Source organism: Protomyctophum parallelum, assembly GCF_964188405.1.
Source record: "Protomyctophum parallelum genome assembly, chromosome: 14".
Lineage (NCBI taxonomy): Eukaryota > Metazoa > Chordata > Actinopteri > Myctophiformes > Myctophidae > Protomyctophum > Protomyctophum parallelum.
In genome coordinates, this window is record NC_139709.1 from 36,232,429 (window position 1) to 36,247,108 (window position 14,680).

At 45.6% G+C, this 14,680-nt stretch overlaps 2 protein-coding genes across 2 annotated transcripts in view; both read left to right on the forward strand.

Annotated features, from left to right (window-relative positions):
• Positions 1 to 1,131, forward strand: part of kcnq3 (potassium voltage-gated channel, KQT-like subfamily, member 3) — a gene marked incomplete at both ends in the record, with an annotated part of 186,677 nt that extends 185,546 nt beyond the window's left edge. Inside the window, 1 exon segment of the mRNA XM_083781773.1 lies at positions 523 to 1,131. Within this exon segment, the coding sequence (XP_083637899.1) occupies positions 523 to 1,131 (609 nt within the window).
• Positions 1 to 14,680, forward strand: part of LOC310871284 (tripartite motif-containing protein 16-like) — a gene marked incomplete at both ends in the record, with an annotated part of 503,649 nt that overhangs the window by 336,157 nt on the left and 152,812 nt on the right. The gene's annotated exons all lie outside the window — the stretch shown is intronic.

A 14,680-nucleotide genomic window follows, 5' to 3' on the forward strand; every position in this document is an offset into this window, starting at 1 on the left:
TTAGAACCCCCTCATTGAACCCTGAGGGTCCCTGGACGTTGAGAACCACTGTATTCATTAACCACTTAAAATCCCTATATCCTTCATCCTTCAGGGGACTTACTCCCCTAACTAGTGGGCCAACTGAGTGGACGCTTTGGTGGTCCATTGAGAGTTGTTTTCGATGTACAATGTCGACACAACACAGACAACACAATAGGTTTTGGTTGGGTAACTGTGGCGATTGCGTACATATCATATAGGTTCGTGTACATTCTAATTCCCATAGGGGGATCCGGGATTTTTAGATCGCCTCATATAAGATACGATTATACATATGATACGATTTTAAGATGACCCCATGTTATTCCTCATAGTAGAGAAAAACTACGAACCCCTTGGAACCAGGGATGAGCGAGTGTCGTCAGGACTTCGGCGCTACAGTGGCAGCCAAGTCTATGGGATTTTCAATGTTCGTTTAGATCTAGGATGGATAAATGTGTAATGTGTATTATTATTAATTATTATTATTATTACCACCAGGTGCCTGTCAGCAAGGTAAACCCTTACTACGGAGCTGGAGCCAGAGGGGTCGCAGATGACAGAGGCGTAGGGAACCGAACCTCCATGCCACCGGACCCCCACCACCTCCCACCGCCACACCCGCACCCCCACCGAAGGCAGCTGGACACGCCCAGCTACAGCGAGCGGCCCACCGTGCTGCCCATCACCTCCGTCCAGGACTACCAGACAGCCTGGGGGGACCAGGGGGGCGTGGGAAGGACCACAGGGGGGGGACGGGGGGGGGACTCGCCCCTCTCCATGCTGTCGGTCAACCACGAGGAGCTTGAGCGCTCGCTGAGCGGCTTCAGCATCTCGTCGTCACATCGGGAGGACGAGGTGGCGGCGGGACGAGGCGGTGGGAGCCCCTCCGGCGGCACGGCGCGGGACGAGGGTAGTTGGACGCGGGACAGGGGGGGGCGGGGGGGCGGCGGGGGGCGGCCCAGCTACCTGGCGGAGGGTGAGACCGACACTGACACAGACCCGTTTACGCCGAGCGGCACAGGGGGAGGAGGGGCAGGGGGGATCATGCCCCTCTCGTCCACGGGGGAAGGCTTCGGCGAGGATGCCGCGTGGGACACGCCACCGTGAACGCCCCCCCCCCCCCCCCCTTTCCTCTCCAATCACCCCCCCCCTTTTTCCTCTCTTAACCACTTGAGCCCTGCCTAACATCCCTATTCGCCGAAAATGTCAGATCTACAAGCTCACATCGCGATGCGTCGTAGATCTGATATTTTAGGCTAAAGGCACTCCCAGTGCATAACGGGTGTGTTTATTTCGTGCAATTAATTCAACTCTGTTTATAACATGAGCACCTCCACGATAACGTGGTGTGATAGTTTTTCTAAAATGAAATATGGATTATTTTAACAGAGAAATTAAAGCATCATCGTACGAATCACGCATTTTTCAGGTTGTTTATCCATCACACTCCCAGCGCGTGAAGACCTTGAGAAATGTTTACAGAGGCAACTCCTCTTTACTAGCATGTCAAGGGTTTGAGTGGTTAACCCGCGGAAAATCCCCCACCCCGTTTTAACTGCAAAAAAACTAATCTGAGACTCTTAAATCCAGCCATGCCTCGAAGCCCAGTTTCAACCTGGGTGTCAGAAGCACGTACGCCTGTGGACTGTGGATGACGTGCCTCCAAATAATCCATGGGTACCATTCCAACAAGGAGGCCCTTTGTGGAGAGAGTCACTAGAGCCACAATTCCAATACTCACATTTCTGTCTCCTCCGTCCGTCCGTCCGTCCGTCCGTCCGTCCTCCAGGCACGGTGGGGCTACGGTGAAATTGGTGACCTGCTGAAATATGAGACCATGTTTGTGTAGACTACACATGACATAACTCACCTTGAGGTCTTGCAATACGTGGTCTAAAATATCACACCTGTGTGAAGTGAGGGGCGCTAATATATTAAAATCTATACTCATGTTGCTATGATTAGGTGATGTAATGTTGATGTAAAAACAAACATTAAGTTCTCTTTATTGTTAATGGCATTTAATGTTTGTGTTACGGCGGGGCTCCACTGGACGCGTGTGACGTGGGTCAAAAAACGAACCGGGGCCATTTTAAAGCAGTCACCGAACGCAGCGCAACGCAACGCAACGCATCGTAGGCAGTGGAGCCACCCTTCATTGATTAAAAAGGGAAGATTCCCTGACGGTGATGGAGACGCAACGCTGACATGTCCAGTGGAGCCCCGGCATTAGGGACAAGATGACGCAATTTTCCTTTAATTGTCAATGGCGTTTTTAAAACAAACATTGAACTAAAAACAAACATTAAACCTGTATATAGGAGGGGCTAGCGCCCCTCAATAATACAACTAAGTTTAGTTGTTTAACACCTTTCGTCAGGTCACCAATTTCACCTCGACGTCGCCACGGACAGAGGACTGAAGCGGTGACGAAGCAGAAATGCAGGTGTCTGGGATCTGGCTTTGCTGCGTATATAGACTGACCGTCTAAGTGGGCCTTTGACCTCCGCTTGCCACCACCCGACGGGCGTGTGTGTGAACTGTGAACCGACCAGAGAGTGGAGACAGAACGTCTTCACACGCAACAAAAGGACAAGAAACAGACCAGTTTGTATAATAAGACTCCTCTGTACAGCGCACTCTTCTGCAAAACATTAGCTTGAAAAGAGCAACAACAACAAAAGAAAAGTATAAAACATTATTCTACATAATATACACCCGAAAGCTTTATCGCTGAAAAGCAAAAACACGCACTGCATGTCGAACGCATGCGATTTCTAGTGTAGACACTGCGAAAGGCAAGGTCAAGAAAGAAAACAAGAAGAAAGAGATTGAGTTGGATACGTATAATTGCTATGCCTTTTTATTTTGGTAACACTTTCTTTTTATATGACTTGGTTAGTACTGTTCATTTGCCGTCATTCTACTTGCATGGTCTCTGCATGAGGAGGCAACATTGTGGTGGTTTCCCAACTTGGGGTCCCCCCCTCATGTGTGTGTGTGTGTGTGTGTGTGTGTGTGTGTGTGTGTGGGGAACAAGGGGAACGCCAAAGTGCGTGAGACCTTGTCTGTTTTGGAAAATGTAAAAATCATGCTTTCATCCACTGTCTGCCTGTATGTTCTCAATGTGATATCAGTCCCAACTTTTTGTGTACAATATGCGCATGTACTGTATGGATGGTCTAGGCCTAGGGCTTAGGCTTTGTAAGGGGGGGAGCTCTACGGAAGAAGATAGAGAGGGAGACCTCGACCACATACAGTGAAGAGAGAAGTGTAGCTTTCTGTGAGTTGTTCTCGTCGTTGTCCATTTCGTGGTTCCTGATCGAGACAGATCACGGTTCATGTCGTTTAGCATACCACACCATCGTGTGCATACCACCGCACTGCTCACTGCATCCCAATGCACTGCACACCAATGACTCACACTGCAAAGCACACTGTACACCACTGCACCACTGCTAGTCTCGCGAGCCAGACTGTTGCCTCCCACAATTTTCAAATGCTTCCGTCCGTCCTACATTTAAAGAGGATGCAACGCCTCGTCCCCAGTTCCGTTTGGTCTTTACAGTCGCGCAAATGTATCCGAATATAAATCACAATCATCTAAGCATAGTTGCTGCTTAGTAGAGCTGAAAAAAAAGTTATGTAAAGATATTTTAATGTATTTGTTCGTGGACAGAAGTTACATGTGTAGTTCCCGACTATAAATTGCATTCTTGATGTTGTGGAATCGTTTTCTGGCAACTCAAGATTACTGCACCACACACCGCACAGCGCTGCACACATAGGGCGCCTTCGGAAATGTGCAATGCAAACTAATAGGCGAGTGCGCACCGGTGCGGTAGTTCCGAGCGCGCCCATTATTGGACACCACTGCACCACACACACACACCACACCACACCACACACTGACCCTTAAAGACACAGTACATAAGTTGGTTACTTGTTGGCACATGAATTCAGGGATAAGAAACACCTTTGAGGTCTTAAAATACCGACGGTCACTGAACGCTGGTCCATGTACAGGAGTTGCATGAACATAGTAGATAGAAGTAGGCTACTAATGCAAATATTGTCGCAAAACATTCCAATGATGCTCCATGGTTTCTACTGTATTATGACAGCTTTTCATCGCTATTAACTATTTCAATCTGGCTTCTCTATTTTGGGCATGTACTATAGAATGGATGCATTATCTTTTTTCTACAATCTTAAAAATAAAACTTATTATGAGTTTGTAAATATCCTATTTTTGATTGTTATTTTTTAAGAATATTTAAAAGTATATATTATTACGAGGTGAAAATAATAATAATAATCAGATTCCCCTGCCCTATATGGAAGCCTTGTTTATAAAAGGGATAAACTAACTAATTAACACAAACATTATCCACATATCAGCCTGAACCTTTGTAGATGTACGACAATTAGCCTAACACATATAACAAACTATGTTCAAACTATATAAGCGTACACAACATGTAATCAGACATAGATGCACACAAAATTACATAAAAACATTCATGGAAACGACCAGATATCCCAGTAGTTGATCGTTAACTCATTCATTCATCATTCATTGTGCCTGCAAACCAAGTCACACTCAGTCACTTCATTAATGCCACTTTTATTTTAAACATCTTTCTTGTGTCCCTGATTTGTTAACCAGCACACATTATATCACGATGGACTTTGCTATGGCTGTAGAGGTAGATTTCTTTCTTTCTTTTCCGTTTGATTAAACGCCAGAGTGCATCCGGGGTGCTCTCGAATTGAAGCATTTCTAGGTCTGTCATTATACACTAAATCTGTACTTTCATAATCTTTCAAAGGCTGAAAAAGTACAAATCTTGTTCAAATGGGTTTCCCCCTGGGAACAGTGATTACGTACTGGCACTAAAAGAAGCCTTATTCTTCACTCTGAAGCCTGTTGTGGAGGCATTCACATCAGAGCCTGTTGTGGAGGCATTCACATCAGAGCCTATTGAACTAGCCTGTTGTGGAGGCATTCACATCAGAGCCTATTGAACTAGCCTGTTGTGGAGGCATTCACATCAGAGCCTGTTGTGGAGGCATTCACATCAGATCCTATTGAACTAGCCTGTTGTGGAGTCATTCACATCAGATCCTGTTGAACTAGTCTGTTGTGGAGCCATTCACATCAGATCCTATTGAACTAGTCTGTTGTGGAGTCATTCACATCAGATCCTATTGAACTAGTCTGTTGTGGAGTCATTCACATCAGATCCTGTTGAACTAGTCTGTTGTGGAGGCATTCACATCAGATCCTATTGAACTAGTCTGTTGTGGAGTCATTCACATCAGATCCTGTTGAACTAGCCTGTTGTGGAGGCATTCACATCAGATCCTGTTGAACTAGTCTGTTGTGGAGCCATTCACATCAGATCCTATTGAACTAGCCTGTTGTGGAGGCATTCACATCAGATCCTATTCAACTAGTAAACTCAAATCCATTAAAATGTACAAGGAATGTTCTTTTATGTTTATTTTTCACATTTTTAGTTAGAAGAATTGCTGTGCCTCCGTGGGTCATCTGGGAGGGTTTCAATGATCCCTTCCATATAACGTAGAGAATGCCTAAAGCATGTGTCCCTTTAATGTCCCCTCAGCTCAGGTTGAGAACCTCTGCTCTAGGAAACACGTGTGACACTACGAGGAGAGGCCCTTTCATTGTTTATTTGACAATCAGTGGTTTGCTATTGTCTCACCAATGAGCCATTGATCCAAACGTTTAAGGTCTGCCCTTCCGCATCGGATAATTCACACGTGCACATTGTTTGCCATAATATGCTTTTTAAGACAATGTGCAGCTTGGTCAAAACAACACGGCTAAACCATGACATAACTTATAACCCATTATGCTCACTGTACTCCCACCGAAGCCAAAGTGCAGTAACTACACAAAGAACGTGTTTCAAAATTCAACTGACCAGTCAAATGTGTTTTCAGTATGTAAGTGATATTGCACTAATTGTACATCTGCTCATTTGAACTTTGACATAAATAAATCAGTCAATATGTCAAAAAAATGTAATTACTGCACTTTGGCTTTGGCATTTTTGTTTCTTCCTAGTATAGCAGTGTGTCTGTGTGTTTCAAGTGAGCCGTAGGGCCGCTATAGGGCGAGTGAGTGCCCGTGCCGAATAGCCTCGATCGTGCGCCGACGACTGCTCCCTCCACGCGTGTCAGTAAACACAGCGACTGGGAGCGGGGTTTTGCAAATGGCTTACACACAACAGAAACAAAGGAATACTTAGTGTTTAAATAAGGAGAGGTCACAGTACACGTTCTAAACCTTCTTGCTTCACACTGTGAGGCAAACTGCAGCCATAAATTTGGCAGTATGCATTTGTATATGACTGTGCTGTAACTTCTTTCCCATTGCGTCTCATGAGTTGTGTTCTTTTGCCACCTGCTTGTGCATGCATTGCCTGCGTGATATAAGCGTGGCCTGGTCTGATAAGTGACTGTGGGTCTATAAGAGCACTGTATGATGTCGGTGAAGTCAAGAGGGCACTAGTGCTCGCATATGATTCATCTTATGTTATTTCTATCATAATGATACCACTGTAAAAGCATACCGTATCAAGCATTGCATACTGATACTGTGTACATGCACGCTCACGCAGAGCCTGCCAATTATGAACGCTATGAACTGCTACGGGACAAATTATTTGTGCCTTTGGCTTTATTTTCGCCAATAATTGTATTAACCCCCACCCTACTCACCCAGGCTGATTTATACAGATATGAACGAGTTTCAAATGTAGATCTACACCTACCATGTTGAGGACCACAGGTGTTTCAATTTGTCTGAACAGTCTGATTGACAAAGAACTAATTAATCTAATTAATTTGTTGGTCCCCAAATAGGACTACATTTGAAACTCATGAATAGCCTGATATAGACAAAGTAAGGGCCTGTGTCAAACAGAAAGCGTTTTTGAGTGATGCTGAGTTCACACGGCAGATGCAAAGCTACACTCTACCATTCATTGTCAATTGTCAATGTTTCCCGCTTGAAAAAGTGCCCAGGGCGCTCTGCCAATAAAACGATGGAAGACAAGAGTGCAGAAGCGTAAGGTTGTGGCACTGTGAAGAAGAGCGATCCAGCGTGCCTAGAAAAGCATGGCAGAAGTCTAAAAATTAAATATATACACTTTCTATGTTGACACGGCCCCTTAATGAACTGTAAAGGCATCACTGGTGTTGTCAAAAGCTAAGCGTGAGGCTGTGGTGGTTATCTGTGTGAGGTATGACTCTATATAGACGACTTCTGACATTCACTGAAACTATGTTAAATCTGGCACAGACCTTGTCCAAGCATAAGTGACATAACAGACATGGTCCTTTGATCCGACAAAGATTTATAGCCTTACTTGTCAGCCATGGCTAGCTGTAGCTCGTCATCCAGATCATCCAGTACAGACACCTACCATTATCTCCCAGCGAAATCTACCATCAGCTCCCAGCAACACCTACCATCAGCTCCCAGCAAAACCTATACCATCATCTCCCAGTACTTATACAATAACACATTCCATCAGCTCCCAGTACTTACAACAACACCTACCATAATCTCCCAGTACTTACAATAACACTACCATCATCTCCCAGTATTTACAACAACACTACCATAATCTCCCAGTACTTACATCATATTTTTCTTACCGTGTTATTCATAAGTTTGCTGAGTTGGCAATGTCCGGGGTCAAATAACCTGGGTCCTAGAACCTTATATGGTCCAAATGCAAGGAAAATATGCTAAAATAAATAAATAAAAATCACCCCAAATATTGGATGATAACGCAATGTCAAATCTATATAGCGATTAATGAGATCACATCATGTGGCTAACACAGATCATGACTTTATGTTTGATTAGAAGAAGGCGTGGCATTTCTAGCAGAGAGGCGAGGAAGACATTAGAGAGAAAATAATTGAGATGATGTTTATGTACACGCAGCCGTATATGAAATCATAGTAAGACCAAGAGCATGGTTGTGTGGCTGATTGACTGACAGCTGGTTTTGTTGTTTGTGTTTCTCACTTTAACAAGAAGTTGAGACAACTTTACACTTAGTGGCCTTTCCAGCTGTGCTTGGGGTTTCTCATTCCAGTTTGAAAACAAAATAAATTAACGATAACTTGTTATTTATATTCTGTACAAGACCACTTTTAAACCTTTCATTTGACGATATAATATGCAAATGTTATTCTTGATTTAGTTTTTATTTTGTTTCACCAGTTATTAATAAAGTACTGAAATGAAAACAATGTATAGAGTTTTATATACTTTCAGCCTAATGCTTTTTTATGACCTTCAACCATCTATAAGGGCTTGGAGTGCAAAAGGGCATAAGTGACAGTTTCAGATTGTTACAGGAGAGCTATATACTGGAGAGCCAGTGCAGCCAGAGTGACCAGCAGCAAACCTCTCGCCATTAAAGCCTTTTATTCTGTGTTGCGTGTGCGCGCGTGTGTGCGGTGTCACATGACGCGTTAGTGGCTCATTATCGCCACTTACCCACACTGTACAAAATGTCTGATCACACATGATCCTGTCCTTTTAACCACTTAATCACTTAACAAGCAGCATGAAACCTGAAGCCAGTTCTGTAGCTTGTTTTCCTGTTCAGGTTATAAACTACATGAGCGTCGGGCTAGTAGGAACAATACTCACATTTGTCTGCCTTCCGTTCTTTCTCCATTAGCTATTTTTGATTTGAATAGCCAAATCATTTGTATTTTTGGCTTAGGCTATTGATGTATGTTTTGAAATAATCATTTTTCAAAATCTGTACAAGCTCGCTGCTCACAGCATGTACGGTACAAAGTGACACACTGTGAGCTTGTATATCTGCTATTTTTGAATAGCCAACGTATAAATACTTAACATGGTTAAAATGATTGTGTGCGGCCCAGGCCGTAGCGTAACGGTCTGGGCACCGGACTGGTAATCCAGTCGCAGTGTGCCGCGGGTTCGACTCCCGGACCCGACACGGCCTTTACTGCATGTCATCCCCCCATCTCTCTCCCGTTTCCTGTCAGCCTACTGTCTGTCCCTTCAAAAATCAATAAAAAGGTGTAAGCCGCAAAAAAATATCTTAAAAAAAAAAAAAAAAAAAAAAAAATGATTGTGTGCTATATGTTAATGTTGACCACACTTTGAGAACCAATTCTTTTCATTTATACTTCCACACCCTACACCTTAGAGGCAATATTACGACCTTTATGACCCTACATATATGGGTCTTGGCTCCAAAGGATTAATATATGTTGTGGCTGTCAAGGATCACAAACCAATTCAGGCAAAAATGTGTACATTTATTGAGAAAAAAGGGCTTCACAATAATTAGAGATAGGGCAAGCGTGCATATATACTGTATGTTGTCAGGGTGGCCAATGCTAAAATAACAAACAAAACTCCCCCCAACCCTACCTAGAAAAGAAACAATCCTAAACTACACCAAAAATAAAATCACAATCTAGGCTCCCTGACTAAACAGAAAACAATGGGTCAAAACTGGGGCAACAAAGAAAATTGCAGCACACCCTTACCATATACAGCTTCCCTTCTATTGCCGTACACGCAGGCAAGTGGTTTGGGATACTTGGACAGTGGTTTATGAGTTGAGTTGATTAAAGTAACTTTAACAACTTTGTCTGACTAGTATTGTTTCACAGAAAAACAGGGTCTCAGCAGCATGTGGTGTTTGTTGCAATGGCAAACAGAGCTTTTATACTGGTTGGTGATGAGGCCCAGGTGTGTCACAATCTCCACGACACGCCTCCAATCTCTACTGCCACTCCCACCATCCATCATCAGCACTGGGGCCACATAGGACCGTAACAGGCAAATATTGCACGTTTTACTCCACTGTCAGCCAGGTTTAGTTTACTACTATAGTTACTACAGAATTAGATTAATAATGATGAATATGATATCATTATAGGTTCATCATAAATGATTTACAACCTGCCCAGTAAGCCTATGTGTGCAGTGGTATTGCTACTTAACTAAAACATTTGAGTGCTTCTTTAAACACTTGATTCATGCCCTTGCCTTCAGATCAAATAGATATTGTTGCCATCGGCAGAAACCTTGCATCTCCAAATTTCAACTGTGTATGTTTTTTCATCATTGTCTCCACCAGGCCGAAGGCATGGGGGGAGAGTATGTTTTGCACTCCGTCCGTCCGTCCGTGTGTCCGTCCGTGTGTGTGTCCGTGAGCAGCTAATCTCGGCCACCGTTAACCCGGTCGATGCCAAATTTTGCACACACACTCCCTGGATGCCAACGATGAACCTCTGCCCCAAACTTTCCAGAACGGCCTGTTATAGCGCCACCAGGAGGCCGCTTTGTGCAAAACAGTTTTTGCACAGTACACCTACAGATTTTGTCCAAACATCGCGCAAATTGGTGCACAGTCTCTCTAGAGCCATTCAACGAAACCGGTCTTTCAGATTTCTCAGACTCCATCCTGATTGGTTAAGATTGGCTTCCAAAGTTCACAGGAGTGCTCAGTTTCAAACAAAATGCTGCAAATCATGAACACATCGCGTGATTTCCGTGAAATTGTGCACGCACATTCCCACTAGGCCGAGGACGAAATGCCACATGAACAATTTCAACTCAGCCTCAAGGTGGCGCTATAACTGGCCGAAAAGTGTTTTTACCTCTAACTGCACGGATCTGTGGATAATTTACTTTTGTTGCCCTTTTATCCAACCACCAGATGAAGGCAAGCTGCAATGTCCTACATTCCTATCCTGGTGGATAGGAAGGCACTTTTTCTAGTTTGACTTTGTCATACAAGAGTGTTGAACAAAAGCAGTGAAAATAGCAGATTCAAGCTCACAATAAAGTCACATTGCGTCGCATTGTAGGACCACTAGCTTTCCGTTCCTTTGGGAACAACATGTCTTGCAGCGGGTGCTCCCCTGGGTGCGGGCACACAGTACGCCTGCCAGCCTGTCCTCCTGTGTGGCCACCCTGCACCCAGCGGGTGCTCCCCTGGGTGCGGGCACACAGTACACCTGTCAGCCTGTCCTCCTGGGTGGCCACCCTGCACCCAGACGCTATGCCTTCTATTCCTCCACTGTCCCTCTGAGCTGCCAGTCCACTGCCAGCCAGAGAGAGAGAGAGAGAGAGAGAGAGAGAGAGAAGGGGGGAATTCTAGCTGCCTATAGCCATGACAGAGGCTGTGTGAGAGCCTCTGCATTCCGTTAGGGACGTAGAAGGGGGGATTCTACCCCTGTGTCCCCCGCCTTGCACTCAGACCCGGTGCCATCTGCCTCCACTGTGCCCTGCATGAGCAACCTGTCTGCTGCTCTGACAGGAGACCGAGGGGATTCTACCGGTAGCCCTCTGTCGTTCTATCTGGGACAGAGACGGGGGATTCTTTACCCCGGCTAACAGGTGGGAGCTTGGCTCGGTGGAGCTGGATGCTGACTGGAAGGCTGAGTTTAGAGTCTGGAAGCAGGTAAGATGGCTCCCTCTCCCTCTATCTCTCTGTCTGTTTATCGTTTTGGTGCCAGTCACTGGAAAAGACAAGAACTGTGATTAACACTCCCCATTCCACCTCTTCAGACACTATAATAAATATGCACAAAAGTGAGTGGCAAAGTGAGGCACAAAGTCAGTTTAATGTTGTTTAACATTGTTTAATGCAATCAAATACATATTTTCTGTTTAGATGTATCGGGCTGTCAAGGCCAGAAAGTATAGTTTTTTGACACTCAGTAGACGTTCCCGCATAACTTCCGGGTTTGATGATAATGTCACACGCATACCCTCTATAGCCTACCTTGTTTCTTGTTATGTTGTATGTTAGTTAAACTATTCAGATGTAGGTCACTTGTTATGTTATTTTATTCACCACTAGACCGGTGCCCGGCTGTAGAGCATAGAGTCGGTATTGCATAGCCCCACCCGGCTATGCCATACCCGTTGTACCCGTGTCAGAGTACCCGTTCCACCCATCTGTCTGTGTCCCTTTTATGCCCATATATGGAGATTTCTGTATCTGTCTCTTCTGTCTCCATATATGGAGACTGGGCAGGGACCCTGTCGAGAGCCCAGCCTTTTGTGGCGGTTCTGGACAACCGTGGGTCTGACCGACTCGACACCGAGCACTGCACTCTCTGTGGGGGTGTGGGACGCGTGTGTCGAATTTGAAGGTGCAGGCGAACGGTTCTCGAGTTGTGGATTACATGTACACACGTATAGTTCTGTGTCAGGCATGCCCAAATATGGAGTGTGATGTCAGAACAGCTCCATATATGGAGCATGGACAGGGGCCCTGTCCAGAGCCCGGGCTGAGGCCTTTTGTGGCGGTTCTGGACAACCGTGGGTCCGACATCGGACTGCACTCCCTGTGGTGGTGTGTCAAATTTGAAGTCGGTGGGGCGAACGGTTCTCGAGTTACGTGGATTACAACCGTACACACGTACAGACGTACAGAGACACAGTGTACAGATATCTGGTAGACCATTTGAGTCACTCTGGCCATTTGGACAGTTTAGGCAGTTGCTATACAGTAGGTACAGTACGTTGTTTACCTCCTAGTTTCAAATGTATAGAGCATTATTTAGATATAGCGTGTTGTTTAGACAGATGCTACATTAGGTTCATTGTTTACTGGAATCCTACTGCTAAAAAAAGAATTAAAGATCCTATATGCGCCATGAAAATATCGTTATGATACTGTACATCACAAGGTCTGGAAGCAAACGCTCATTTGTGCAGTGGTGGAAAAAGTACAAAATTGGTTTAGATTTGCATTTCCAATATGACATAATCAAAATATTACAGGTAATCAGATTACCCGCTTTTTTGGATGTCACAGGGTCTTTAAGTAAGGGTCTTTAATTACTCAAGTAGATTCGTTGTTGCTGTCCACCACTGTGTGGGTGTGGATCAGTTTGTTGCTGTCCACCACTGTGTGGGTGTGGATCAGTTTGTTGCTGTCCACCACTGTGTGGGTGTGGATCAGTTTGTTGCTGTCCACCACTGTGTGGGTGTGGATCAGTTTGTTGCTGTCCACCACTGTGTGGGTGTGGATCAGTTTATTGCTGTCCACCACTGTGTGGGTGTGGATCAGTTTATTGCTGTCCACCACTGTGTGGGTGTGGATCAGTTTGTTGCTGTCCACCACTGTGTGGGTGTGGATCAGTTTTCTTGCAGTGTAATTCTCGTTCACACGGGCAGATGCAAAGACACACATATTCACAGCATATATTTTGTCGCATTGTGTCTTTGTATCTGAAGTTGAAGCCAGTTGTTGGATTTGCTTCATGTCGCTGGCTCCCATAGAAAATGAATGGTAGACTGTATCTTTGTATCTGCCCGTGTGAATGCAGCATTATAGGCGTCCCATGTTTTTAACTGGGATGCAGGCATGCAGCAACCGGAAGCCAGTGCAGGGAACACAGCAGGCTAGGGTTTCCCATGTTTAACTAATGAATGTAGAGCATTTATGCACTCACGCACGCACGCACGCACGCACGCACACACACAGGTAAGCCCCCATGCACAGCTAGCTCTCACATACACACACACATACTCTTCATACCAGAGGCACCGATCTATGGTCATGGCCAAGGGTGCTCACACGTGACCTTAGGTGTGCAGTGGCACCAGGCCACAGTGACCCACTGCCCCATTGCACCAGGCCACAGTGTCCCACTGCCCCATTGCACCAGGCCACAGTGCCCCACTGCCCCATTGCACCAGGCCACAGTGCCCCACTGCCCCAGGCTACAGTGCCCCACTGCCCCATTGCACCAGGCCCCATTGCCCCACTGCCCCATTGCACCAGGCCACAGTGCCCCACTGCCCCATTGCACCAGGGCCACAGTGCCCCTCTTCCCCATTGCACCAGGGCCACAGTGCCCCATTGCACCAGGCCCCATTGCACCAGGCCACAGTGCCCCATTGCACCATGGCCACAGTGCCCCATTGCACCAGTGCCACAGTGCCCCACTGCCCCATTGCACCAGGGCCACAGTGCCCCATTGCACCAGGGCCACAGTGCCCCATTGAAGCAGTGCCACAGTGCCCCACTGCCCCAGTGCACCATGCAGGCCACAGTGCCCCACTGCCCCATTGCCCCAGTGAACTTGAGCACTGACCAGGAGATAGAAGAGAGACCCAGTGTTTACGTCAGAGGCACTGTGCTCTTTATAAGTCACTTTGTGCTTGTATTCTGTTAAGTTTCTTATAAATATTGGTATTTGCGGGTTGGTGTTTTTTGGGGGGCTCGTTATCACAGAATGAATATTATGCATTTGTCCGTGGACCCCCATCTGGACATATTCTGTGCCAGGGACCCCATACCAGATTTGTCTTGTTAAAATGTCACTTTCGACACTTTTGTGTCAAGATTTATTTTCAAATAGCAGATCTACAAGCTCCCGACACGTCACATCGCGCCACATTGTGTGCTTGTAGATTAAAGCAATTAGCCACAAGAGGTGTGAGCCAAGGTTACCTTGTATTGTGAGAGGCGTGGTGAGACACGAGACGCAGTCGAGTGCCTCCAACCCTCTCTCTTTCCAATTAAAAAATAAATCCTATACACGTTTGTATAGATTTGTGTAGTCAATCCTTTTTAGGGTATGTGGCAGAGTT